The sequence below is a fragment of the Rhinopithecus bieti genome, unplaced genomic scaffold (genome assembly GCF_001698545.2).
Source record: "Rhinopithecus bieti isolate Rb0 unplaced genomic scaffold, ASM169854v2 scaffold_20206, whole genome shotgun sequence".
Lineage (NCBI taxonomy): Eukaryota > Metazoa > Chordata > Mammalia > Primates > Cercopithecidae > Rhinopithecus > Rhinopithecus bieti.
Window position 1 is genome coordinate 402,901 of NW_016810187.1, and position 27,600 is coordinate 430,500.

The following is a 27,600-nucleotide window of genomic DNA, read 5'->3' on the forward strand; positions in this document are numbered from 1 at the left end:
TAATAAATGTTGAAGTAATAAATGGAAAGATAAGCTCAAGGAAGCCAAGATTTCATGATTAGGAGGGTTGACTATAGTCCCTTCAAATGATACTTAATTTTATTTCATACTCAAATAATGATCGAAGTCTCTCTTTTGTATGTTTTTTAGGTTAATGAATTTTAAAAAGTGGTGAGGTAAGTCATTAGTAATTTGTTGCTTTTAACAGTTAAAGCATTGAAATTTGTAGATCATTTTTTTCCTGACCAGCCTGGGCAACATACCTAGACCCTGTGTCTACAAAAGCAATTGTAGATCATTTTTGTTTTTATATAAGTACCCTTATAATTGCCTTACCAATACTGGTTCATCAGAGGATGTCAAAATACAATAAAAGGCAAGATTAATGGTAGAGCTGAAAATTTTAAAAATTAATTAGAAAAAAACAGAAAAATAATGTGGTTTCTTTGTCTTGGGCAAAAGCAGTCCACATCTCCAGATATTAGCTCCTGAAGAATTCCTAAAAATCTTTAGTTTTAAGTCTTCTGTTAGAATAAATGCCCAGCAATCAGAAGAAAGTGGTATGTTTAGTTGGAAACGATGGTTCCAACATCATTACCTCGGAGTTTAAACCACTACCTCAATTGCTAACAGTACCCGATAAGGTTCTTTCCACCAATGCTCAAGAGCAGTTTTATTCTGGTTCCTTTTCCAAAGGACCAAATCCCCAGGTTTTAGATCAATCAAAGTCTGTTTAGGCAAGTATTTTGGAAATGCACTTGAATCTACTAGTGATAATTTGGCAGGTATCATAAGTCTCATGAAGCATTTATTTATATTACTGTGTAATGGTAGAACCTAGGATTGGAAGTAAAATTTTCAAATACATGGGTAGGGGGAGGCTGTTAATTCAAGAAGAGATAATCTGTGGGTTCCAGAAGGGGTTAATTTATTGTCATCAATCAATCATGACTAATGGCAATTTGAAGGACCATGAAATTTCTGTTCTTTGAACGTGTTGATAATTTAAGTTTTAGGACTCTGTTAGTTCTCTTTACTTTTCCTAAAGTTTGAGGGAAATCAGTGTGTGGAGTTATAGCTCCCTAGCAAGGAAAAACCTCAGTCCATCCAGAGAGTAAGCAAACAACAACATAGTCATAGTTTATTCCAGGGAATTATTATGGGTTGGGTACTTTAGGAAGGTTAATTATTTATTTGATGTATTTGATATATATAGGCTTATTCAGATTGTTTCTTCTTGTGTGAGTTTTGGCAGATTGTGTGTTTCAAGGGGTTCCATTTCATCTAGGTTATGAAATTAGTGGGATATAGTTGTTCACAGCATTTGTTATTATCCTTTTAATGTTCATGTCATCTGTGGAAATGTCCCCTCTTTTATTTCTGATTTTAGTAATTTGTGTCCTCTCTCTTCTTAGTGTGGCTAAAAGGTTCATTGATTTCATTGACCTTTTCAAAGAACCAGCTTTTGGTGTGATTACTGATATTTTTACTTTCAGTTTTACCAGTTTATGCTTTAACTTTTATTATTTCTTTTCTTTTGCTTACTTTAGATTTAATTTGCTCTTCTCTTTCTAGTTTCCTGAGGTAGAAGTTTAGATTATTGATTTTTAGGTCTTTCTTCTTTTCTAATGTATACATTTAATGCTACAAATTTCCCTCTAAACACTACTTTGCTTCCTCCCATACACTTTGGTAAGTTATGTTTTTATTTTCTTGTAGCTCAAAATATTTTAAATTTTATCTTGAGATTTCTTCTTTGACTTATGTGTTATTTACAAGTGGATTGTTTAAACTCGACATATTTTGGAATTTTCTAGCTATCTTCCTATTACTGATTTCTAGTTTAATTTCATTGTGGTCTGAGAGTAGATATTGTATGATTTATATAATTTTAAATTTGCTAAAGTGTGTTTTATGGCCCAAAATGTGGTCTGTCATGGCGAATGTTCCTTGCATGTTTAGGAAGAATGTTTATTCTGCTGCTGTTGAATAGTCTATAGATAGCAACTCTATTAAGATGACCAATGGTGTTGTTGAGTTCAATTACGTCCTTACTGATTTGTCTGCCTGCTAGTTCTGTTCATATCTGATACAGGGGTATTGAAATCTTCCACTATAATAATGGATTCATCTATTTTTCCTTGTAGTTCCATCAGTTTTTTGCCTTATATAATTTGACTCTCTGTTGTTAAACACGTACACGTTAAGGATTGTTCTGTCTTCTTGGAGAATTGACCCTTTATCATTACGTAATGTTCTTCTTTATCCCAACAAACTTTTCTTGCTTTGAAGTCTGCTCTGTCTGAAATTAAAATAGGTACTCCTACTTTTTTTTGATTAGTGTTAGCATGATGTATTTTTCTCCGTTTATTTACTTTTTATCTATAGGTGTATTTATATTTAAAGTGGGTTTCTTGTGGACAACATAGAGTTGGGTCTCATATTTTTGAACCACTCTGACAATCTCTTTTCATTGTTGCAGTTAGACCATTGATGTTCAAAGTGATTATTGATAAAGTTAGACTAATACTGTATTCGTTATTGCTTTCTATTTGTTGCCCTTGTTCTCTGTTCCTATGTATGTCTGCCACAATTTTTCTGCTCTGTGTGTGCGTGCGCGCACGCGAACGCACGTGTGTGTGTGTGTGTGTGTGTGTGTGTGTGTGTGTGTGTGTTAGAGAGAGACGGGGTCTTGCTCTGTAATCCAGGCTGGAACCTAATGGTATGATCACAGCTCACTGTGGCTTCAAACTCTTGGGCTCCAGTGATCCTCCCAGGGAAACCTCTAGAGTAGCTGAGACTACAGGTTTACACCACTGCACCCAGCTAAATTTTAAATTTTTTATAGATACAGGGACCCACTTTGTTTTTCAGGCTGGTATCAGATTCCTAGGCTCAAGCAATCCTCCTGCCTCAGCCTCCCAAAATGCTGGGATTATAGGCCTGAGCCCCTATGCCCAGCTGTTTGGGGTTTTAATTGAGCATTTTATATGTTTGCATTTTGTCTCTCTCCCTCCCTTCCTCCCTCTCTCTCTCTCTTTCTTTCTTTCTCTTTCTCTCTTTCTCTCTCTGTCCCTTTCTTTCCTTCTTTCCTTCTTTGCTTCTTTCCTTCTTTCTTTCTTTCTTTTTGAGGTGGAGTCTCACTCTGTCACCCAGGCTGGAGTGCAGTGGCGAGATCTTGCCTCACTGCAGCCTCCATCTCCCAAGTTCAACTGATTCTCCTGCCTCAGCTTCCCGAGCAGCTGGGATTACAGGTATGCACCACCACACCCAACTAATTTTTTGTATTTTTAGTAGAGATGGGGTTTCACCATGTTGGCCAGGGCTAGTCTCAAATTCCTGACCTCAGGTGACCTACCCACCTTGGTCTCCCAGAGTGCTGGAATTCCAGGTGTGAGCCACTACACCCGGCCAATTTGAAGAGTTTAAAAATCTTTATTGCTTCAAATATTTATTCTTTTTCTTTCTTCTCCTTCTGATATTCCCATTATATGTACATTATACCTTTTATAGTTGTCCCATAGTCCTTGAATATTCTGTTCTGGTTTTATTGTTTTGTTTTGTTTTGTTTTGAGATGGAGTCTCACTCTGTCACCCAGGTTGAAGTGCAGTGGTGCAATCTCGGCTCACTGCAACCTCCGCCTCCGCGGTTCACGCCATTCTTCTGCCTCAGCCTCCCAAATATCTGAGACAACAGGCGCCTGCCACCACGCCCAGCTAATTTTTATTTTATTTTATTTTATTTTTTAGTAGATATGGGGTTTCACCGTGTTAGCCGGGATGGTCTCGATCTCCTGACCTGGTCATCCACCCATCTGGGCCTCCCAAAGTTCTGGGATTACAGGACTGAGCCACCACGCCCGGCCCCATTCTGTTTTTTCAATCTTTGTTCTCTTTGCTGTTCAGTTTTGGAGTTTTCTGGTGAGAGATCCTTTAACTTGGAGATTCTTTCCTCAGCCATTTCGTTCTACTAATAAGCTCACCAAAGGCATTCATCATTTCTCTTATAGCGGTGGTTTTTTGTTTTGTTGTTTTGTTTTGTTTTGTTTTGTTTTGTTTTTTTATCTCTAGCATTTTTTTTTTCAGGATTTTCATTCCTCTGCTTATATTGCCCATCTGTTCTTGCATACTGTCTACTTTATCCACTAAGACCCTTAGCATATTCATCATTGTTTTAAATTCTTGGTTTAATAATTCCAACATCTCTGCTCATGTCTGGTTCTGATGCTTGCTCTGTCTTTCCAAATTCTGTTTTTTTTCCTTTTAGTATGTAATTTTTTTTCTTAATAGCTGGACATGATATACCAGGGGAAAGGATAGACCAGGTGCTGTAAATAGGTCTTTAATAACATGGTGGTAAGTTGTGGGGGAGAACAAGTGCTCTGCAGTTCTATGATTAGGTCGCAGTCTTTTTTTTTTTTTTTTTTTTTTTTGAGACGGAGTCGTTCTGTCACCCAGGCTGGAGTGCAGTGGCCAGATCTCAGCTCACTGCAAGCTCCGCCTCCCGGGTTCACGCCATTCTCCTGCCTCAGCCTCCCGAGTAGCTGCCACCTCGCCCGGCTAGTTTTTTGTATTTTTTTTTTTTTTAGTAGAGACGGGGTTTCACCGTGTTAGCCAGGATGGTCTCGATCTCCTGACCTCGTGATCCGCCCGTCTCGGCCTCCCAAAGTGCTGGGATTACAGGCTTGAGCCACCGCGCCCGGCCAGGTCGCAGTCTTTTAATGAACCTATGCCTCTGGACTGTGGACTTAGTTCCCTCCTGCTTCCACGCTTAGTTGGGACAGGCTAGCTAAAGCGGGCTAGACTTGGTGTTTTCCTTCCCCCAAGTCACTGAGGCTCTGAAAAAAACTCCAGCAGGTTAGACTCTAGTTAACTAGTTTTTGCTGAGGGCAGGCCTTGTTAAAAATAACATAGTCGGCCCGGCGCGGTGGCTCACGCCTGTAATCCCAGCACTTTGGGAGGCCGAGACGGGCGGATCACGAGGTCAGGAGATCGAGACCACCCTGGCTAACACGGTGAAACCCCGTCTCTACTAAAATACAAAATTAGCCGGGCGCGGTGGCGGGCGCCTGTAGTCCCGGCTACTCGGGAGGCTAAGGCAGGAGAATGGCGTGAACCCAGGAGGTGGAGCTTGCAGTGAGTGGAGATGGCACCACTGCACTCCAGCCTGGGCGACAGAAAGCGAGACTCCGTCTCAAAAAAAAAAAAAAAAGAATAACATAGTCCTCTAGTCTATTTCAGAATGATTCATTTTCCCTCCCCCTGCTGAAAACAAGTGGGGATTTTCCTAACATACTTACTGTGAGAATCAGGTCAAGCTCCTGGGGATGAGTCACAAAATTGTGAGTCCCCTACACCCACTTGACTGGATCCCCCTGGAATTTTTAACTCTCAGACTTGACCACGCTAAGCATCCAGCAATTCATTGATTACAGTTTAGAAGTTCGTATCCTGGCACTGGTTCTGTGGCCATTTCCGCTCATGAGTCCCTGCTCAGGTAAGCTGTGAATCCCTGTACTCATCTGTCTGTCTCTCCAATATTGGGCGCAGTGTTTGCCCTGTATCTTCCTGTCTTTCACCGATCCAAGAAAAGCTGATTTTTCAATCTATTCAGTTTTTTTTTTTAATGTTACAACAAAATGACAACTTCCAAATTCCTTACATATGGAAATAGACATATATGTTTTTTACTTAGAAACTGTTCAGGCTTCAAAACATTGTTTATTGATTAAATTAATCATTTGTATAATGTCTTGAATGTAGTTAAGGATCTGAAATTTACCACATTTGCTCTCACAGTAAATACTTATTGTAGCACTGTAAGAATTTTCTAAAATTTACCCCTAAAAAGATATTATTACTCTTGCATTGCATGAATACAATCACAAATATTTTATTTATATATGTATACACACATATTTACATTTATATATGGAAAGTTAAACATGTCATAGAAGCAATGATAATTTATTTAACTCATAAAACCAACATAGGAAATATAGGAAGTTTAAATCATGAGAAGTTTAACTGTGGTCCTGTTCAAAACAAAATATTGTATTGACATTACTTTTATATGGTATTGAAATTTAAAGATTCTGAATCATGCTAAAAGTTCTTCTTTTACCTTGGAAATAACTAAGGACTTGTCTTTTTACCTTGTAAGTGTGGTAACAAGGGCTATTCAGTAAATTCAGGGCTCACAAAATAAACACCCAGAGTTTGATGGCCTTTTTAGTGTACATGCTGCCAAAATGAGTACTTTGATGACTTTTTTGTTTGCTTTTACGTGATCGTTTATCTAAACTATGTATTCTTAGAGTGAGCACACAATGACTGAATGTTTTGGTTCTTTGTTTTGTTTTTTGATTGGTTAATCTTTAGAATTTTCTAAGAGAGGAATAAAACAGAAAGAGAAACAGAACAAGATGAGAGAGTTGACTTCAGATAAATATAAAATTACCACCTTAAAAGGCTAATTATGCTTTCTCTGAGAAAAAGAGAAAGTTTAGATATGGAAATACTCATTTTAACATGTACACACACAAAAGAGCATTATAATAGCTGATTTCAAGAACAACTTGGGCCCTGGACAATTTTATCCACCCATACAGTGAAAAACCCAACACTTATTTATTTTCAAAGTAAGAACACAAAGGATGTCTCCTACATTAAATGAAATACTGTTTTTTAGACAAACAAGAAAATTTCCTCATGAAGGCTTCCTCACTTTTTGCTCTAAAGCACCTCTCATATGAACAATCTTATTCTTGTCAAAAATAGCTAAAGTGGGTATTGTAATCCCAGATTGTCTCTGGTAAAACTGTACCAGTTAGATAAACATACAAGTTAATATTATAGTGTGAAAACATAAGGGAAGTATGTTTTGTCAAGAAGGAAGCAGGTTTTGATTAAGAAGGCCTTATGAGTACTGCAATGTTCCCTAAAATGGCATTTGTGTAACTCATGTCTTTATAAATTGGCTAAAGGTTAATGGTCACCAAACATGGGGTGGACAAACCTCCTGATTCCAAGCAGATAAAATTAAACAAAGTATGAACACAAAGACAAAATTAAGGAGGATGTCTTTGTATAATTTGTAATGGAGACTCAAGGCAAAGTTGGTTCAAAGACAGTGGTCTGAGGAGACCTTCTGAACTTCCCAGCCCCCAGGGCCAGCACAAGGATAGAACTGTAGGGCCTCTGCCTGGTATCTTCTTGTAGACTTTTTCTCTAAAGTTGACAAATTGGTAAGCAGACGGACCATAAAAGGAACTGCTGGAAGACTAGACAACAGTTTCGCCAAGGAACGTTACAAGTCTGATCAGATAATGGAAGGATGCCAGGGTACCTCATTCCTAAGAAAACAAAATAAAATTCAACGTGAAGAACTTCAATAAAATATTGGAGCTCAATTCAGTATAAACTTACCTCCTCCCTGTGTGCCTGGGGGCCTCAGTCAGGAGAAGACACAAGATTCCAGATGTGATGTCCACACTAGAGAGTTCAGGATCTTAGCCTGCAGCAGCGAAGTCTCAGCTGAATCTTGGTGGAAACTTCACTTCTGCCAATGACTTGCAAACAAATATCATCAGGGGCACACTGTAGGCAGAGTTAGTTCACCACAGGCCCTGAGCATTCCTGCATGTTCTTGCTGAGGATGCCAAATTGCAGAACTATCTTTCTGCTGATTCTGAGTAGTTGCTGTAGCTCATCACATAGGTAACTAAATACATGAAGGTAGCCGCAGCATTGAGACAGCCACGTGGGAAGGAGTCCCTGGAGAAACTCCAACCAGCCTGCCCACAGAGGTGGAGCCTCAGGAAGTTCATGATGTTTGCAGCAGCAGAAAGCCTGGCCCCATCTCTTCTGTGTGGAAACTGGGATTTGAACTGCTAAGTAGGAAGTGCTCTAGCAGGGACTCTGGCCTAGCAAGAGTCCCTGTTTCCCCATTTTCTTCCTTTTCACCCGATAAAACCCTATCTTACTCACCATTCAAATTGTCTGCGAGCCTGCATTTTCATGGCCGTGGGACAAGGAACCCCATCTTTAGCTGAACTAAGGAAAAGTCCTGCAACATCATGACTACTGCTCATTCACCAGGTGAAGAGGACTGGCTTGATTGCATCTTGCTGTAATATTCGTTCCTACACCTTTGGCCCTGGGTAATTATCTTAAAAAATAACCCACTGTGGGGGCCGGGCACAGATTACAGGGCTGGGATTACAGGCTCACCCCTGTAATTCCAGTACTTTGGGAGGCCAAGGCGGGCAGATCAGATTGAGACCATCCTGGCCAACATGGTGAAACCCTATCTCTACTAAAAATACAAAAATTAGCCGTGGTGACACGTGCCTGTAGTCCCAGCTACTCGGGAGGCTGAGTCAGGAAAATCACTTGAACCTAGGAGGAGGAGGTTGCAGTGAGCCAAGATGGCGCCACTGCACTCCAGCCTGGTGACAGAGCAAGACTCTGTCTCAAAAAAAAAAGAAAAGAAAAGAAAAGAAAAGAAACAAAAAACAATGTGGGTCGGGTGCGGTGGCTCATGCCTGCAATCCCAACACACTGGTGGGCCAAGGCAGGCAGATTGCGTGAGTCCAGGAGTTTGAGACCAGTCTGGGCAACATGGCGAAACCCCATCTCTACAAAAAGTACAAAATCAGATTGTTCTGGTAGTGTGTACCTGTAGTCCCAGCTACTTCGATGGGGCTGAGGTGGGAGGATGGCTTGAGCCTGGGAGATCAAGGCTACAGTGAGCTGAGATCATGGCACTGCACTCCAGCCTGGGTGACAGAGTGAGACAGTGTCTCAAAAATAATAATAATAATAATAACCCACTATATACTGCTGTCATCTGACCTTCCATGCCTCCCTGTTGGAACTGGGGCTCAGGAAACCAGGGCAAATACGTTGACACTCTGGTTACTGCTTTCAGTAATAAAGCCCTTCATTGTTGATCCAAGTGTGTTGTCTCTGTGTCAGCATTCATGAAACTTGCAAAAACTAATCTGTCAGCTTGCAAGGAGAATAAAATCTCTGATTCTTCACAGTTCTTGATCAGGAGGTGGCAAATTCTTTACTGTAAAGAGCTAAATATTAAATATTTTAGGGTTTGTGGCCACATAAGGGCTCTGTGAAGTATTTTTCTGTATTGGTTTGTTTTGAAACAACTTTTTAAAATGTAAAAATTTCCGGGTGCAGTGGCTCACAGCTGTATCCCAGCACTTTGGAAAGCTGAGGTGGCAGGGTGGCTCGAGCCTAGGAATTTGAGCGCAGCCTGAGGAGCATAACAAGACCCCATCTCTACAAAAACTAAAACATTAGCTGGGCATGGTGGCACACATCTGTAGTCCCTGCTACTTGGGATGCCGAGGTGGGAGGATTGCTTCAGCCCAGAAGGTCGAGGCTGCGGTGAGCTGAGATTGCACCATCACACTCCAGCCTGGGCGACAGAGCAAAGACTCTGTCTCAAGGTAAAAAAAAAAAAAAAAAAGAAAAGAAGTAATACTCTTTCTTAGCTTTTAGGCCGTACAAAAACAGACCACAGATAGGATTTGGCTCCAGTTTGCTGACCCCTGCTTTTAACACACATTTTTTAGTCAAACAAAGTTAAGTTTATTGACTGTTTGCTATAATTGAGACCACATATTATGTGTATCTGTGTGGTATTTCTGTAAGAAGGTGTTAGACTAGACCTGTTCAATTTTGGTTTTGTATAAGGTAATTTTGGAAAGCATTCAATGATATGGGGCTTTGCTCTGTAATGGTTCCTATCACAAAGCGAGGGTAATTTTATGATTGGGTCTCTTAATTTTCTCTAGAATAGAGATCGGGAAACTTTTTCTGGAAAGAGTCAGATAAAAAATATTTTAGGCTTTTGCGAGCTACATGTGATTTCATTCATATATTCTTCTGTTTGTTTAACTCTTTAAAAAATGTTTAAACTATTCTAACACAATGTTTGTTAAAACATGGGTCAGGAGTTACTTCCTCTGATATGCCTTCCCAAATTCTCAAATTCAGTGTAGATTTCCCTCCCATGTATTCTCCTAGATTTTCATGAATGCTAGATTCATTTCTATACTGTTCACTACAGTGCCTGGCATATGGTGGACACATAATGTTTATTGAATGCAGGAATAAGAGTTTATTTGTGGAATCCCATCACTTAATGGTGAGAGACAATATAGGAATGGGAAATGGCCAGACTATATATAACAACAGAATTCTGACTCATAACTGCTGCAGCAAACAGATTTGGCCTGCAGAGTTGTATTTTTCTTTATTTAGAAGGTGGGAAGAATAAAGTGAGGCTAAAACTGTAAGTGGCAAAGAAGTAGAAGTCACTCAAAGTGGTCATTTGGGGATTGGTGTTAAGCTATGATTATTACTGATTGGTCTTGTTTTGTCTTATTTTGTTTTTTAGAGACAGAGTCTTGCTCTGTTGCCCAGACTGGAGTACAGTGGTGATCATAGCTACTGCAACCTCAGACTCCTGGGCTCAAGCGATCATTCTACCTCAGCCTCCCAAGTAGCTGGGACTATAGGCACACACCTGGCTAACTTTTTATTTTGTGTAGAGACAGGGTCTCCCTTTGTTGCCTAGGCTGGTCTCAAACTTCTGGCTTTAAGCAATCCTCCTGCCTTGGCCCCCCAAATTGCTGGAATTACAGATGTGAGCCCCATACCCAGTCCTTGTTTTGTCTTGATTCATTATGGTCACAGAGTGGTTTTATCTGGTTGTTGCTACTCTGAATTTATTTTTATTTAACAGGAGAATGTAATGATCTAGCTGTTAGTGCCAGTCCAGATTCTGAATGGGTGCTCTTCACTTTGTCTATAAGTAGGGGGAGTTGAACAGACTTCTATCACTACTGCAGTCCTGACTATGCCCATATCAGATCCCCTATCAGATAGCAAACAGCTTGCTAGGTCTTTGTTCAGTGTTTGGACCATGTAGTGGAGCTTTGGTAACATGGGTACTAGAGACTTGTGATTAAATCTGATTACCATCACTGTTAAGTATAGTCTTGTGTGGGAATTTTACAGAGAAAAGGACTTAGAGACTTACTGAATCGAAACTTATGTCTCAGGAATTCTAAGGATATAAGTAACTTTAAAAAAAGAAATGGAACAATAGTTTTTTATGTTGAATAAAATAACAATTGAATATTGTGTTGGTCAGGGTTCTCCAGAGAAATAGAATATATATAAAGAGATTTATTGAAAGAAATTCACTCACATGATTATGGAGGCTGGCAAGTTTAATATCTGCTGAACCAATGTTCTAGTTGGAGTCCAAAGGCCAGAAAGCTTCTGCAGAACCAAGGAGATTCAATTGTCCAGTTTGAAGGCCATCAGGCAGGAAGAGCTAATATTCAGTTCCAAGGCCATCCAGCAGGAGAATTCTTTCGTACCGGGAGGACAGACATCATTTTGTCCTATTCAGACCTCCAACTGATTTGATAAAGCCCACACACATTGTGGAGGGCAATCTGCTTTACTCGGTCTTCAAATTTAAATGTTAATTTCTTTCCAAAATGTGCTCACAGAAACACCTACTGGCCAAATACCTGGGCATCCATGGTCTGGTCAAGTTGACACATAAAACTAACTATTACCTATATTGGATTTTGTTTTGTTTTTGTTTTGTTTTGTTTTCAGAATTTAGTTGAGCTTGACTCAACATGCATCTCCTAGCATAAATTGTACCTGTATTGATAATTGTTCTAAGGTGCTCCAATAATATAGGGATCTGTTGGGGCTGTGGGATGATGGTCTGATCTCAGTCTGGTTGGCTACTAGTACAGCAGAAAAATAACAAACATGTTGAATTTCCAATGAAAAGAAGAAGCAAACCCAATTCAATAAAAACTTTAAAGAATATCTAATAAATAGCCTTTACCAAACCAAGGAAAGAAAGTAGAGGGCAGTAAAAGTAAGGCATATGACAGAAATAGATTTGTTGGTTTATTTGCTTTTCAACACGGATTTTTAAACATGGAAGCACAGATCTAAGTCATGCTTGCTTTTTTAAACCAACAAACTAAAATTTTGAACATGGCTAAATTTCAAATCAGATTAAATAAAAAATATTCTGTATGGAAAGCATGTAATAGCTTTTGTCTTCGGCCTCACCACGTGTAGCGCTCTTCCCCTTCCCTTCTCCCTCTGCCCCCACCTTGTCTGCCTAACTCTTACTCTTGTTAAAACTTTAGGTTACAAGTTCTTCTTCTGCCATTCCTTCCCAAATATCAATTTCAATTTAGGTTTTCCTCTTATGTATTATCCTAGATTTTCATGAATGCTAGTGTCATTTCTGTGCTGTTCACTACAGTGCCTGGCACATGGTGAGCACATAAAATTTATAGAATGCAGGAACAAGAGGGTAACTATGGAATCCCATCATTTAATGGTGAGGGACTGAATGTATAAATGGATAATGGGCAGAACATACATGACAATAAAACTCCAACTTCGAGCAAACAAACCAGAACAATTAGAACTTGGCTAATGACTACCAGCTTTCCAAATATGCTCCTCAAACCAGTTACATAGGATGCTTCCCTTCCAGTTGGCCTATCTTCACTTCTTCATGCCAGCAACTTCTTTTTTTTTTGAGATGGAGTCTCACTCTGTCACCCAGGATGCAATGCAGTGGCGCCATCTTGGCTCACTGCAACCTCCACCTCCCATGTTCAAGCAGTTCTCCTGCCTCAGCCACCAGAGTAGCTGGGAGTACAGGCATGCACCACCATGCCTGGCTAATTTTTTTGTATTTTTAGTAGAGATGGGGTTTCACCATATTGGCCAGGCTGGTCTGGAACTCCTGACCTTGTGATCCACCTGCCTCAGCCTCCCAAAGTGCTGGGATTACAGGCGTGAGCCACCACTTTTAAAATGCACAACCTGATATTTTGATACATGTATATGTCTTAGTCCATTTTCTATTGCTTATAACAGAATATCTGAAGCTGAGCAATTTGTATATAAAGTATTTCTTACAGTATTGAATGGTGAGAAGTGCAAGGTCAAGAGGTCACATCTGGTAATGACCTTCTTGCTGGTGGGAACTCTCTGCAGATTCCTCAAGCCGTGTAGGACATCATGGGACAAGGGAGCGGAGAACTCTGTTTTATAAAGTTGCCAGTTCTACTCCCATGATCACCCATTAATCCATTCATTCATGTTCCAGCTCTCATGCCCAGCCGTCTCTCAAAGGGCCCACCTCTCAACACTGCCACGTTAGAGAGTTTCAATATATGTGTCAGAGGGGACAAACATTCATTCCCAAGCATGATACACTGTATAATAACTATCACAATCAAGCTAATTAACATAGCCACTACCTTTCACATTTACCATTTTCTTTTCTATTTCCTTTTCTTCTCTTTCTTCCTTTTTCTTTCTCTTTCTTTACAGACAGAGTCTCACTCTGTCACCCAAGTTGGAGTGCAGTGACATAATCTTGGCTCACTGCAACCTCTCCCTCCCAGGTTCAAGTGATTCTCCTGTCTCAGCCTCCCGAGTAGCTGGGATTACAGGCACGTGCTACCGCGCCCTGACAATTTTTGTATTTTTAGTTGAGATGGGGTTTCATCATATTGGCCAGGCTGGTCTTGAACTCCTGATCTCAGCTGATCTGCCCATCTCAGATACTCAAAGTGCTGGGATTACAGGCGTGAGCTACTGCACCCGGCCCCATTTTCTTTCTTTGTGTGCGGGTGTGAGAACACAAGATCTACCCTCTTAGCAAATTTCAAGCATACATTGCAATTTTCCTAACTATAGTCATATTGCTGTACTTTAGCTCTCTAGAACTTACCTGTCTCGTATAATTGAAACTCTATACCCTTTGACAAACATCTCCCCACTTCCGCCTTCCCCCAGGCTCTGGCAACCACCGTTCTACTGTCTGCTGACATATTTCTTAACTTGCTATTGCAATCATCACAACTATGACCAAAAATAATCATCACTTCTGTAGCTACCCCATGAAGCACAAATAAGTTGAAAATTATCAATATATTTATTAATATATTATGCTGAATTCAAGCATAACACTTTGTTCTGAAGTACTTACATTCTGAAATCCTTAAAAAAATCTGTACAGTGAATTCTGTGCTTGATATAGTCCATCTATACTGTATTAAAATTAAATTATAACATGATCGGTTCACCTCATAATGATCTTTATTTTGTAAAACAATTTGAGATAATGAGGTAAAATTTGACTTCAAAACTAACATAACACTGTAAATTTCCAAAATAGTTTTATAAAAAAATTTAAAAGTCCACAACACTATAGATAATATATCTTAATTTTTATTTTGTTTTATTTATGAGACAGAGTTTTGCTCTTGTTGCCCAGGCTGGAGTGCAATGGTGTGATCTTGGCTCGCTGCAAACTCTGCCTCATGGGTTCAAGCGATTCTCCTGCCTCAGCCTCCAGAGTAGCTGGGATTACAGGCATGCGCCACCACACCTGGCTAATTTTGTGTTTTTAGTAGAGACGGGGGTTTCTCCATGTTGGAGGGGCTGGTCTTGAACTCCCAACCTCAGGTGATGGGCCCACCTACGCTTCCCAAAATGCTGGGATTACAGGAGTGAGCCATCGCTCCTGGCCACAACCTTAATTTTTAAAGTCAAATTTGTCTTTATAAAGAATGAATTCATACCCTTCGGGAGTATTTGTTTTTGCAACTAACTTCCATCCTTTTAAGTAATCAAACATAGCCCATTTGAATGTTGGAAAAGAACTGTCAGAAATAGAAGTTCTTATTTTGTACTTTGGTAACACGAATTTTACACTTAGTTGAACATGAAGAATCCAAAAAGGTTTGGATTGTTGTAGCAACTGTTTAGAATTTTAGATGTACCATTTGACCTTTGACTTTAAGATGAATTTCAGTGTCCTCAGTAAATAAAGACTTACCCCCAACCTTAAATAGTGACGCACAAAGGCTATTATTACCATCACTGAGTGGCTTAGATAACCCTGTCAGCAGCAATCGCCCATTTTCAAAGCCATGATGAAACATCTCTGTGCTAATTTCTTTTGTTTCCTAATTTTTTTTTTTCTTAAGCTGGTGGTAAATAATCTTTGTCTTCTTTGGAGTAAACCTTCAACATTGGATTTTTTCTTTTAATTATGGATGTAAACCCCAGTATCCCCATAATTTATATTGGGTCTCGACCAACTGCCTAATTATAAGAGGATATATTTAGGCTCTTATTTCATCCACACAAAAACTTGTCTAACAGGTAGTTGGAAACATCTGAGGCACCACTTTGATTCTTTTTTTGGATAGTCATGTTTTTCCTTCTCCGTTTCCCCAGCATGTCTGCCATCCTCATGCACTGCTTCCACGTGCCTGGGAGCCTTTATGAGCGTCCCTAAATCTAAAAGAAACCACAGGCGGGGCCTGGATGAACTCTCGAGATAAGCAAGGCAGCCGCCTGTCCCCTCTGAAGGATGTTTACATGTGGGCGGCACTCACCAGAATCCAAGCTCGAGGCCGCCCTGGAAGGACGCGCTCGGCAGAGTAGAGGTGACCGGCGGCGGCGCTGGCAGCCCGAAGGGGCGGGATGGGGCGGGGCAAGGCGGGGTCCGGCCGGAGGAGGCGGGTTCCTGGGATCCGCGGCGTCCGGCCGGCCGTAGAGCTTGCTGCGGTTCAGGGCTCTGACCATGCTTTGGCACCGCGCGGCGCTGGCGGGGACGCGGCTGGTTCGGAGCAGGAGCGGCTTGGCAGGCTGGCTTGACAGGGCGGCGGGAGCTGCGGGAGCTGCAAGAGCTGCGGCCGCCGCGGCCTCTGGGTACGGGGTCGGCAGGCAGGAGCGCCCCTGCGTGGTGCGCTGGCCTTGCGGGAATCTGGAGGGAGCGGTGGGCGGAGGCGCCCCTCTGTCCCGGCCCCAGGTGGGCTAGGCGGGCTAGAGCGTGGGCTCTGAGTCATAACACGCTGAGACGCTCGAGGGATGGGCAGAGAAGGGTGCCTCCGCGGCTGTGCTGACTTCAGGAGCCTGTGACTCTCTTGTTGAAAATGTTTGACTCATGTTCGTTTAGACCATCCTCTGTGAATTATTAGATAAAAATACAAGACGCCGCCATCAGTTGGAATTTCACTTAAAGAGCGAATGATTCTTAGTCCAAGTGTGTCCCAAATACTGCACTGGACATAGGAAAAACTGAACAGTTTTCTGGTGTTTGTCTACAATTCTAGTTTAACCGGGCGTCCTGCATTCTTGTTTGCTAAACTTAGCCACCCTACTGCAGGAAGTGAGGGCAGCGATTCCTGCTGAATGGCCAGAGCTTTTAGGAAAGAGGCTGTGACTGCCTTACACTTCGTCGTTCAGAATATCCGCGGCTTCGGGACCTGCAGTGGAAGGGACCTGCGGCGGAAGGGACCTGCGGCTGTGCCGCCCACGCCTGCGCGGCTAGTCCCTGGCGGTGCCGCAGGCTCGCACCTCCGCGCCTGCCACTGCGCACTTGGCCAGAGAGTCTGTCTCCCTATCTACTTAATCTGGGAACTTTATCAGTTTTGGAAGATTCCAGGAACCTCAAGTTTAGCTTTCCAGACCAAGCTAGACACCCCTCCTGAAGGCGCTAATCACAGGCTGTTAAGTATTTGACAGCTCGTTGAGGCCCTGCAGTGTTTTTTTCTGCCTATCCCTGGGGTCAGTATAGCACCTTGCCTACTTAGCACACAGTAGGCACTCCATAAATATGGCATGACTAGGTGCTTCATCCGTGTTGAAACGAAACGTTTATTGTGCACTTACTTCCCCCGTGCGTATTTCTATTCATAGTTCGCGACAGTTTTTACCAAGGTCAACCAGAAATTGAAGGGGAAGGGTGCCTTCCAGAAACACTTTTATTTGGCAGGGTAGGGGGTAATATTTCAGAATGCACCTCCTACCTCCTCTCACTATCCAAGAAAACATTTTCTTATGTTCAGTTGGAGTTCCTTCAGTAGTAGTGTAGTAAATGGTTTGGGTATGACAGTTTTAAGTGCTGGACCTGAGATGAAAGGACTTGCTTTCTTAGTTGATAAACCAAATACAGCTTGCTGATTTATTCCACCAATGGTCTTCCTTAGGGCTAGGCCAGCGCTGCCTAACCTTTTCTGGTTTAGGCTTCAGGAACTTAACTTCCTTTTATCTTAAAGCTTCACCCTCCTCTCAGGTTGGCTGCAGTCTTCCTAGCTCGCTGCCCCTAATTCCTTCCTGAGTTAAGCGCACAAGACTTTTTGTTTGTTTTAAAGGGTTCCTTGCTAATCTATTGGGAAGCAAGGAATAATAGATTGTAAACATTGGGTAGGTTATAATGTTACAATGTTTAGTTCCTATCTCTTACTCTTCTTTGTTATTACTGAACAAACTGATGTTTGCTGTAGCTTCCTCACTCTAGGTATGCTGATACCGTAATAGTTCCCCCTTACCGGTGATGGACATGTTTCAAGACCCTCAGTGGATGCCTAAAACCTCGGATAGTACTGAACCCTATACATGCTATTTTTCCTATACATGCATGCCTATGATAAAGCTTAATTTATAAATTAGGCAGAGTAAGAGATTAACAACAATAATAAAAGAACAACCACTTTAATAAAAAAAATGCTCATTTCAAGGAATCCCTTGCTGAATCTTCTTATAGGCCCAGTGCTTTTTGGTGTAACACATTGCTGTCAGTTGGAACACTTTTTCTATTCTTGTCTCCACAAATTTAATACCTTTTTCTGGCTTAACTAAGCACTTATACCCTGTGGCTGTAACTTGCAGTTTGAGATGTGACATCAAAACTACCAGGAATTTTTTTACTTCTTTACAATTGCACTGATAGAAGATCCTTTCTTACCATAGACCTTAGTAACCTCAGCATGCGATTTTTTTTTTTTTTCGTATTAAGTGGAGAACTTTCACCTTTTCACTTAAAGAAAGCACTTTAGAGCTTCTCTCTGACACACCTGAATTGCCAGCATCACTACGATAGTGGTTTGGGGCCATTATTATTATTATTATTAAAGATGGAGTTTCACTCTTGTTGGAGCCATTATTAAGTAAAATAAGTGTTACTTGGACACAAGCATCGCCACACTGTGACAGTCGATCTGGTCACCAAGACAGCTGTTGACTAAAGGGTGGGGAACTTATACAGGGTCCATATGCTGGACAAAGGGAGGATTCATACCCTGGGTAGGAGGAAGCTAGATGGCTCAAGATTTCATCATGCTACTTAGAACTTAAAACTTACCAACTATTTTCTTCTGAAATTTTCCGTGTAATGTTTTTGGACCATAGCTGACCCTGGATAACTGAAACCGTGGATAAGGGGAGACTACTGTGTAGGGCAGATGTTCATTATCCAAGGATAAGATGTACTGGAAAAAGCTATTTAGAGTGGATTCACTTAAAATAAGACTAATTTTTCAGGCCAGGCGCGGTGGCTTATACCTGTAATCCCAGCACTTTGGGAAGCCAAGGTAGGTGGATCATCTGAGGTCAGGAGTTCGAGACCAGCCTGGTCAACATGGTGAAACCCCATCTCTACTAAAAATACAAAAAATTAGCCAGGTGTGGTGGTAAACGCTTGTAGTCCCAGTGGCTCGGGAATCTGAGGCAGGAGAATCGCTTGAACCCGGGAAGTGGAGGTTGCAGTGAGCCAAGATCACGCTGCTGCACTGCAGGCTGCGTGACAGAGTGAGACTGCATCTCAAAAAAAAGACTAATATTTCATGCTATCCAGTTTAAAAAATTTTGCTTGGGACTTTTGCAAAATTAAAACATAAAAGTAGCTTTACCTTTATATTTAAGAACATTTAAATTTTAAATGCACCCCCCATGAATACAGTATTGATTTGAAGGCAGAACATTTGAGTTTTATAACATAATCATAAGGATAACAGTTTTTTACATATCTGAAGTTTCAAAAATTCTCTTATCCTTTAGATATTCGAGTAACTCTCTTTTGAAACATCTATTATATCTCATAATCCTGTTGTAAGATTTGTAATTTTACTCTGCAGTTAGTTTGCATCATGGTGTTTGATATTGTTCCAACAGTGCGATAGGGCCTGGTTGACCAAGAAAGATGAGTGGATGGGGAAGGAAAAGTTCCAGGGATAAAAAGATTTGAGGACGATAAACTGGTTGAGTTTTTTTTTTTTTTTTTTTTTTTTTTAGTGATAATTTTGCTGACAATGAGTGTTCCTTTTACAAGCTCCCAATAGCCAGGTTTTGGATAATAAATACTGAGAGGTCCTGTATTCAGGAAATTCTAGTAGTAATGTCAAACATTATTGAGCATTTACTATGTGGAAGGCACTTATCTGCTTTCTGCATATGAATTCATTTAATCTCCACAAAGTCCTTTGAGAGGTGCCAGTGATTATTGTTTCCACTTTGCACACTAGAAAATTTGGAGCTATGGCCCATTGCGGTTGAGATACCATAGCTTCCTCAAAAATCTTTGAAGGTTCCCTGCTTCACAGTGTGTTCCTAGAATTTTGGCATGTTTTACTAAGAAAGTAGAAACTATATTTTTAAACCAATGGTCAGGTCACACGGCGTAGGATGAATATTTGAAATTTGCCAGTTATAAATAAGAGTGTGTCAAGCTTTAAGCACAGTAAATATGATTTTATCAAATAATTAAGGATGTTGGGAAGCTAGTTACATAAGCACACAGACCTTTTTGGTTTTGGTGAAACAAACACTTTGTAAATTGACATTTTATATTGATAATAAGTAAACATTTTTTTCTATTTTGTAAGTTTGGCTATGTTTGTAAGTTTTTTTTCAAATACAACTCGTGATAAATTATCTTTAATGTTTAATAAACTACATTGTTCTTTTAAATTCCCTTTAGAATGGAGAGCAACACATCATCATCTTTGGAGAATTTAGCAACGTCGCCTGTGAACCAGATCCAAGTGAGTGATGTGGGAGATGATTGAAGAACTTTCCTCTATAGAGAAAGAATTGTCCCCTACGTATTTAATATGCTTATTCAGTATCCAAACTTGAGATAGTTCAGCAAATGAATTAAGAAGTTCATATTTATTTAAAAGTCTGCTATGAAAATCATCCTTGTGACTAAGAAGTCCTAGATCATTTTGGTAATTAAAATGTATGAGATTTATTTTTAATGAAGTCTTCACTCCGTCTAAGTTGGATAATGAGGTTGGCTGCTCCTTTTCATCATACCCACTTGAGATCCAGTGTTGATACCAGTCAAGCTGCCCTTAGCTGGGGATCCTATTTGATTTTGGCCTGGGCAGCAGTTTAACAGTTTTCTTTGTTAGTACAGAACCTACTATGCAGTAGTTACTCCATAAACCATCCTCTCAGGGATAGGACTTCTTTTCCTCTTTCTTTTACTGAGAAGCTTCATTAATTCTGCCTTAGAAAATCTCCCTTACGTGTATATTTTTCTTCCCTTGCAACCTACAAGATATATCCATTTTTTCTCTCTTGCTTACCACTCACTACTACCAAAAACAAAACAAAAAAATTTCTGCCTTTAGTTGATTTGGCTAAACTCCTGGCTATTGGCTATAACTGTGAGGGAATTGCTTTTTTGTTTTGTTTTGTTTTGAGGCAGAGTCTCACTCTGTTGCCCAAGCTGGAGTGCAGTGGCACGATCTCAGCTCATTGCAACCTCTGCCTCCTGGGTTCAAGCAATTTTCCTGCCTCAGCCTCCCTAGTAGCTGGGATTACAGGCGCCCGCCACCATACCCAACTTATTTTTGTGTTTTAGTAGAGATGGGGTTTCACCATGTTGGCCAGACTGGTCTTGAACTCCTGACTTCAAGCAGTCTACCTGCCTCAGCCTCCCAAAGTGCTGGGATTACAAGCATGAGCCACCATGCCTGGCCCAAATTGCCTGTTTTAAAGCAAAATTACAACATCATGGAATATACAGTAAGGGTGAGCTTGAGAAAAAGTGGGAAGAGGGTTCTAGAAACCCTAACGCTGTCGTCTTTAGTTTCAGCTCACTTTGGAATCTCTTCAACCATGTCTAATATATGTCAGAGCCCTGGAAGCTCATCTCTCCCTACACAATGGTGTCAGCGTGTCTGTAACCTGAGGCAGCATGGTGCAGGGAAGAGCACTGGCTTTGGTGTTGTAACAAGGTTGAGTCAAATCCCAGTATTGCAAACCACTCAGCCTTGGTTTTGTCCTCCGTAAGATGGATTCATTAATACATCTCTGGTATGGCAGGCCCTCCCTAGGATAGACTTTTATACTAAATATTATTAGTAAACACAAGAGAAGCCTAAAAATAGACCAACTTGCCTGCACTAAAATTCAGGGCCTTTCTGACACCCAAGAGTGGGTATAACTTCTGAAGCATGGGTCTTATACTTTCTGGTTTTTGGCCTTCATCTTAAAGGTGCTGCTTATGATCCACCACAAAAGAACAAACTAGACAGGGCAGGCACAGTGGCTCATGTCTGTAATCCCAGCACTTCGGAAGGCCGAGGCAGGTAGATTACTTGAGCCTAGGAGTTCAACACCAGCTTGGGCAACAAGGCGAAACCCTGTCTCTACAAAAAATATCCAGGTGTGATGACACATGTCTGTAGTCCCAAACACTTGGCAGGCTGAGGTGGGAGAATCACCTGAGCTCATGAGGTTAAGGCTGCAGTGAGCTGCGATCGTGCCATTGTACTCCAGCCTGGATGACAGAGTGAGACTGTTGTCTCAAAAAACAAACAAACAAAACCTAGACAAATGTCTGGGTGCTAAATCTATTCATTCAAAATCTTTTGAAGGACCCAGGCATTCATATGTTTAGAAACAAAAAACAAAAACAAAAACTTCATAGGCTGTGTAGATGCATAGCAGAGTCTCATAGCCATTGTGGTAAAGGCCTGGAGGTAGTTTTCAAACCAGGCTGATATCGTAATTATATGGAGAGCTTTAAAAAAATACAGTTTTCAACTTCTACTTCAAACTCATTGAATCAGCATTTCTGGAAGTAGTTTTTCCTGAATTAAGAGTATGAGAATACCTTATCAAGAGAGTAATGACAGCTTTTGTACTATAAAGGTATATAGGAAGGGATAGAAGCAGAGGCGTAAGCCTTACATTTTAAGAAGAAATCGTATACCATTCCTTACCATTGAAAGTTATAGAATAGAACGTCAGGAGTTAACTCCTGAATACCTACTGAACATTTGAAAAGAAGTATGTTTTGGGGCCGGGTGCAGTGGCTCACACCTGTAATCCCAGCACTTAGGAAGGCTGAGGCGGGTGGATCACCTGAGGTCAGCAGTTTGAGACCAGCCTGGCCAACATGGTGAAACCCTGTCTCTACTAAAAATACAAAAATTAACTGGCCTTGGTGGCAGGTGCCTATAATCCTAGCTACTCAGGAGGCTGAGGTTTGAGAATCACTTGAACCCAGGAGGCGCAGGTTGCAGTGAGCCGAGATCTCGCCACTGAACTCCAGCCTGGGGGACATAGTGAGACTTTGTCTCAAAAAAAAAAAGAAAGAAAAGAAAAAAAACAGAAAAGAAGTATAATGTTTTGGGTGTTTTGGTTTGGTTTGGTTTTGTTTTGTTTTTTTTTTTGAGACAGAGTCCACTTACTGTGTTCCTCAGGCTGGAGAATCACTGGAACCACCTCCCTGGTTCCAGTGATTCTCCTGCCTCAGCCTCCCGAGTAGCTGGGTTAACAAGCATGTGCCACCATGCCCGGCAACTTTTGTGTTTTTGGTAGAGATGGGGTTTCACCATTTTGGCCAGGCTGGTCTCGAACTCCTGACATCAAGTGATCTGCCCACCTCAACCTCCCCCAGTGCTGGGATTACAGGTATGAGCCACTGCATCCAGCTGAAAAAGGAGTATAATGGAGATTAAATATCTGCACTGTAGAGCCAGATATGCCTGGGTCTAATCCCAGCTCTTCCACCTATTAGCTGAGAACCATGAACAAATTGTTGATCTTTATCTGTACCTCACTTTCCTCATCTGTGTAGTGGGGACAATAATAGGACCCACCTTAGGATTGTAGTGAGGTTTAAATAACCCAGTGAAGATAAAAGTATTGAGAATAGTACCTGGCACACAGAAATGGTTGCTGTATATGAATTGGCTGTGATTATTATTTATTGTTATTGCTGTATGCCAGGCACTTTTTATTACATCTTTTTTCCTAATAACGTTGCTTTGAAATGAAAAATATCCTTAATCTGCAGATGAGAAAAAATAGATGATGCTTAGTTTGAGCCCGGAATCATGAGACCAAAATCCATACCCTTTCCATTATATCCTAATTTCTTTCCAAATGGTAATGTCTAGAATTAAAGTGATTTTTTGTGGTTTTATTTCAGGAAACAATTTCTGATAATTGTGTGGTGATTTTCTCAAAAACATCCTGTTCTTACTGTACAATGGCAAAAAAGCTTTTCCATGACATGAATGTTAACTATAAAGTGGTGGAATTGGACCTGCTTGAATATGGAAACCAGTTCCAAGATGCTCTTTACAAAATGACTGGTGAAAGAACTGTGAGTATATCCTCTGTGGTGCTGTTCCTCTTTAATAGGTTGTAAACCGAATCACCCAGAGCCTAGACCCTTGTGTTTGGAAAATGAGCCAGACATTCTCTGAGGATAGAAAAAGCAGCTGCAGATCTAGGAACCAGATTCTTAGAATAGGAAACAGCAGAGTTGATTTATTTTTATTCTGTGTGTGTGTTTTGATTGGGGTTGATGAGTAGTGTTACTATGAGTGCTTGTCTGTGGATCTTTGAGTTCCTCTTGGAGCTCTTTGCAAGATAAAAGTATTCTTCCTCCCTTTACCTGGGCAATACAGGGGTTGGTCTTCAATCACTTTTCTAATAGGAGTGCTTTAGTGCTCCATGTTTTTAGATTCTTGAAATTTGGATTTTTCCATAATATGCATAATCAGAAAAATGTACAGTGTTGCCACTTTCAAGTTTATTGAAAGAAGTTTATAGTGCACTCTTTCCCTTCAGTAAACAAATGTAAGAAAATAACTAAATATTATTAGTTTATCTGCTTTAGTTTATCTTTTACATACCATGGTGATTAGGAAGAAGGGTTTTAGAATCAGATTGTTTTGGATTTGAATCGCAGTCTTTTACCATCATTGTGATTTTGCACAAGTTCCTGTGCCTCATTTTCCTCCAAAATAGGGCTAAAAATAATACCTACCTCAAAAGATTAAGATTTTAATATTTAATTTGTGAAAGAGCTTTGTGGTGCCAGGCTCATAAAAGTACCCGGAGTTCAAATGTCTATTATTATGTGAAATCTTAGTTCTGACATTAGAGTGAAGCCTAATTCTTCTTTTGTTTGTACAACAGGTTCCAAGAATATTTGTCAATGGTACTTTTATTGGAGGTGCAACTGACACTCATAGGCTTCACAAAGAAGGAAAATTGCTCCCACTGGTTCATCAGTGTTATTTAAAAAAAAGTAAGAGGAAAGAATTTCAGTGATGTTTATACTAATAAGTTTGCTAGTACAGTGTCAGTTAAAGTGGTAATGCCCAATAATGTCTTTTAAATGTTTGAGGATGTTTTAAATACATGCATTGTCTTCATGAAGATGTAAAAATAATGAACAATAAATTGCAGTGGAAACGTCTTCTTCCCACTTGCCAATTCTTGAGAAAATGGGATGGTATTTAAAAAATGAAAGGTTGGAGTTGTATCAAGATAAGGAAAGAATGTATTTTCTTAGGAATTTATGTATGAATTTTACAGCCAAGAGCTAGAAGGTAAGCATTTGGAATTCTTTATTTCCTATTCAGGAGTTAACTCTTTATCTACAATAGTTTTTAAGTGATAAGGACTGATGTGTGATTTCTCTTTGAAATTTAAGGCTTTTGCTGATACACTTGTGAACTAGGCAGGAATATCTTATACGATATTGTGAAAAGCCTTCACACTTTGTACTTGTAGAGTAATAGAAGTATATTAAATTTTTAGCATGGAATGAAATTTATCTTAGAGAAACTAAATTACTCATTTAATGACTTAATAGTTCCAGGGAACAAAACTATACCTATGGGCAGAAATTAAAAGGAGATATTTCAGCATTGTATGAGGATGAACTTTTGAAACAGTATAGAAATGTACTTCAGTCGGCATGGGATGATAGGCTCACGCCTGTGATTCTAGCACTTAGGGAGGCCGAGGTGCAAGGATCACCTGCACTCAGGAGTTCGAGATCAGCCTGGTCTACATAGCAAGAACCCCATATTTACAAAAAATAAACAAAAATTAGCTTGTTGTGATGGCACATGCCTGGAGTCCTAGCTACTCAGGAGGCTGAGGCAGGAGGATCTCTTGAGCCCAGGAGTTTGAGGTCATATATATTATAATGTATTTATAATATATATATATTTATAATACAATAATATATATAATTATATATATTATAAATATAAATTTTGAGGTTTTATGTATATACCCACCCACCCCCACACATATATATATATTTTTTTTGGAAAGCTCCAAGTGACTCTGTGAGATCAACTCATAATTTATGAGATCTCCACCTCATAATCTAACTCAAGTACATTTCATATATATATACACATATACATTTTTTATATTAAATGTACTTGAATTAGATTGTGAGGTGGAGAGTTCTGCTTTCCAGAATTTATGTGTATTTTATTTATTTATTTATTTTGAGATGGAGTCTTGCTCTGTTGCCCAGGCTACAGTGCAATGGCGCGATCTCGGCTCACTGCAGACTCCGCCTCCTGGGTTCAAGCGATTCTCCTTCCTCAGCATCCCAAGTAGCTGGGATTACAGGTACCCGCCAGTGCACCCAGCTTTTTGTGTTTTAGTAGAAACGGAGTTTTACCATCTTGGCCAGGCTGGTCTCAAACTCCTGACCTCATGATCCACCTGCCTCGGCTTCCCAAAGTGCTGGGATTACAGGGGTGAGCCACTGCACCCGGCCTTATATGTATTTTAATACATATTTATATATATATATAAATTCTGGAAAGCAGAACTCTCCACCTCACAATTTAACTCAATTTCCAAGAGCCTTTGAACACTTAATGTGTTCAATACTGGGAATACTATTCAAACTGATTTCAATTCAGCTAAACTTAGTAAACAAGATTTATTCTATAGGAAGTCTTATTTTACAATAATTGAAGACGTTCAGTACTTCATTAGTGAAATCATCTTTCCAGCTTCGTATCAATGAGAATTTTTAAAGTGCCTACTATACAAAGCATTTTCCTAGTTGATCTCACAGAGTCAGTTGGGACAGATTACCAGATGCTGAGAAGAAAAAACCCTTCATCAGAGGTAGAAGAAAAATGGATTTCAAAAGTGCTTCTGGTTTCTGTTAGGATGGACCAGTGAATCTGGAACAGTCCTGAAGAATACAGCTGATGGCTTCCTTGGCCTTTTGCCATCAATGATGCTTCTTACCTGGATTTAAACTGCCATTAGGAGACCTCTTGATCAAGAATTTAGACAAGAATTTCATTCCCTTGTGATAATTTAGGTTATAGCACTAGAATGGAACAAAGAGTGGAATGTCTTTAGTTCTTTATTTCGCATTATGTCATAAGAAAGTTTTTGCTATGTTGTAAAATCTTTGTTAGATTCAGGCTTTTGGGGATTCTTAAAAAAATCTTGTTAGAGAGTTGAGGAAGTCTATTACCTGAGAAAGGTAAATTGTGTTATAATTGTTCATCATATTAGATATTAAGGGTAGAGGCAAGTTACTTCAAGGTATAGAAACACCAGTGCTTGACTGTGAAGAACATCTTTACCTTTAGCTTTTTTTTTTTTTTTTTTTTTTTTTATTGAAACAGTCTCTTTCTGTTGCCCAGACTGGAGTGCAGTGGCACGATCTCAGCTCACTGCAACCTCCACTTCCTGGGTACAAGCGATTCTCATGCCTCAGCCTCCTGAGTAGCTGGGACTACAGGCGAGTACCACCACACTCGGAGCTGGGACTACAGGCGAGCACCACCACACTCGGCTGATTTTTAAAATTTTTAGTACAGCCGGGATTTCACCATGTAGGCCAGGCTGGTCTCAAACTCCTGAGCTCAGGCAGTCCATCTGCCTTGGCCTCCCAAAGTGCTAGGATTACAGGCATGCGCCACTGCGCCTGGCTTGTGAAGAAACATCTTTTATCAACTCTTCCTAGACTGGTAGGACATAGGGTGAGAGGCGACTGGTGGTTGGTTCTTGACTGTGTTCAGATCTTGAAAGAATTCAACATTAGGGAGAGAAGCCTTATCATCAAAAGCCTCAAAAACTCTACTGAAGGTAATATGATATCTGATTCTCAGTATGGCTTTATTTAAAATGGAAGAAATAAACCCTACTAATACCTGCCTCTTAAGTCTTCTGAACTTAAACTCATTGACTAATAAAAGATTTTTACTTTGGAGGGTTTAGCACTGCATCAAAAAGGAAGCAGATTTCTCCTATTTGTTAAACGCTAAGGGATGAAATAAAATACAAGAAATCTGACCTTTTTGCCATATGGCACATTAAATATCTTTGGAAAAAAACCCAAAACAATAACAAAAAACTTGCCACTCTAAAACGTTTAAAATATTGGACACAATAATACATTTTTAAAAA

The 27,600-nt window shown here is 40.2% G+C and overlaps 1 protein-coding gene across 7 annotated transcripts in view; it reads left to right on the forward strand.

Moving 5' to 3' along the window:
- Positions 1-14,644: 14,644 nt before the first annotated feature.
- The window catches only part of GLRX2 (glutaredoxin 2), a 37,318-nt gene continuing 24,362 nt past the window's right edge, over positions 14,645-27,600 (forward strand). The window contains exons 1-5 of one of the 7 annotated variants that reach the window (XM_017891596.1): positions 14,645-15,548; positions 19,862-19,925; positions 23,333-23,509; positions 24,331-24,442; positions 26,346-26,773. In XM_017891596.1, the coding sequence (XP_017747085.1) occupies positions 19,863-19,925; positions 23,333-23,509; positions 24,331-24,442; positions 26,346-26,437 (444 nt within the window). In that variant the 5' untranslated portion in view covers positions 14,645-15,548; position 19,862 and the 3' untranslated portion in view covers positions 26,438-26,773. Of the gene's footprint in view, positions 15,549-15,583; positions 15,848-15,885; positions 15,914-15,938; positions 16,672-19,861; positions 19,926-23,332; positions 23,510-24,330; positions 24,616-26,345; positions 26,774-27,600 lie in introns of those variants that run through there. The other 6 variants (XM_017891594.1, XM_017891597.1, XM_017891598.1 and 3 more) reach the window with 6 other exon arrangements.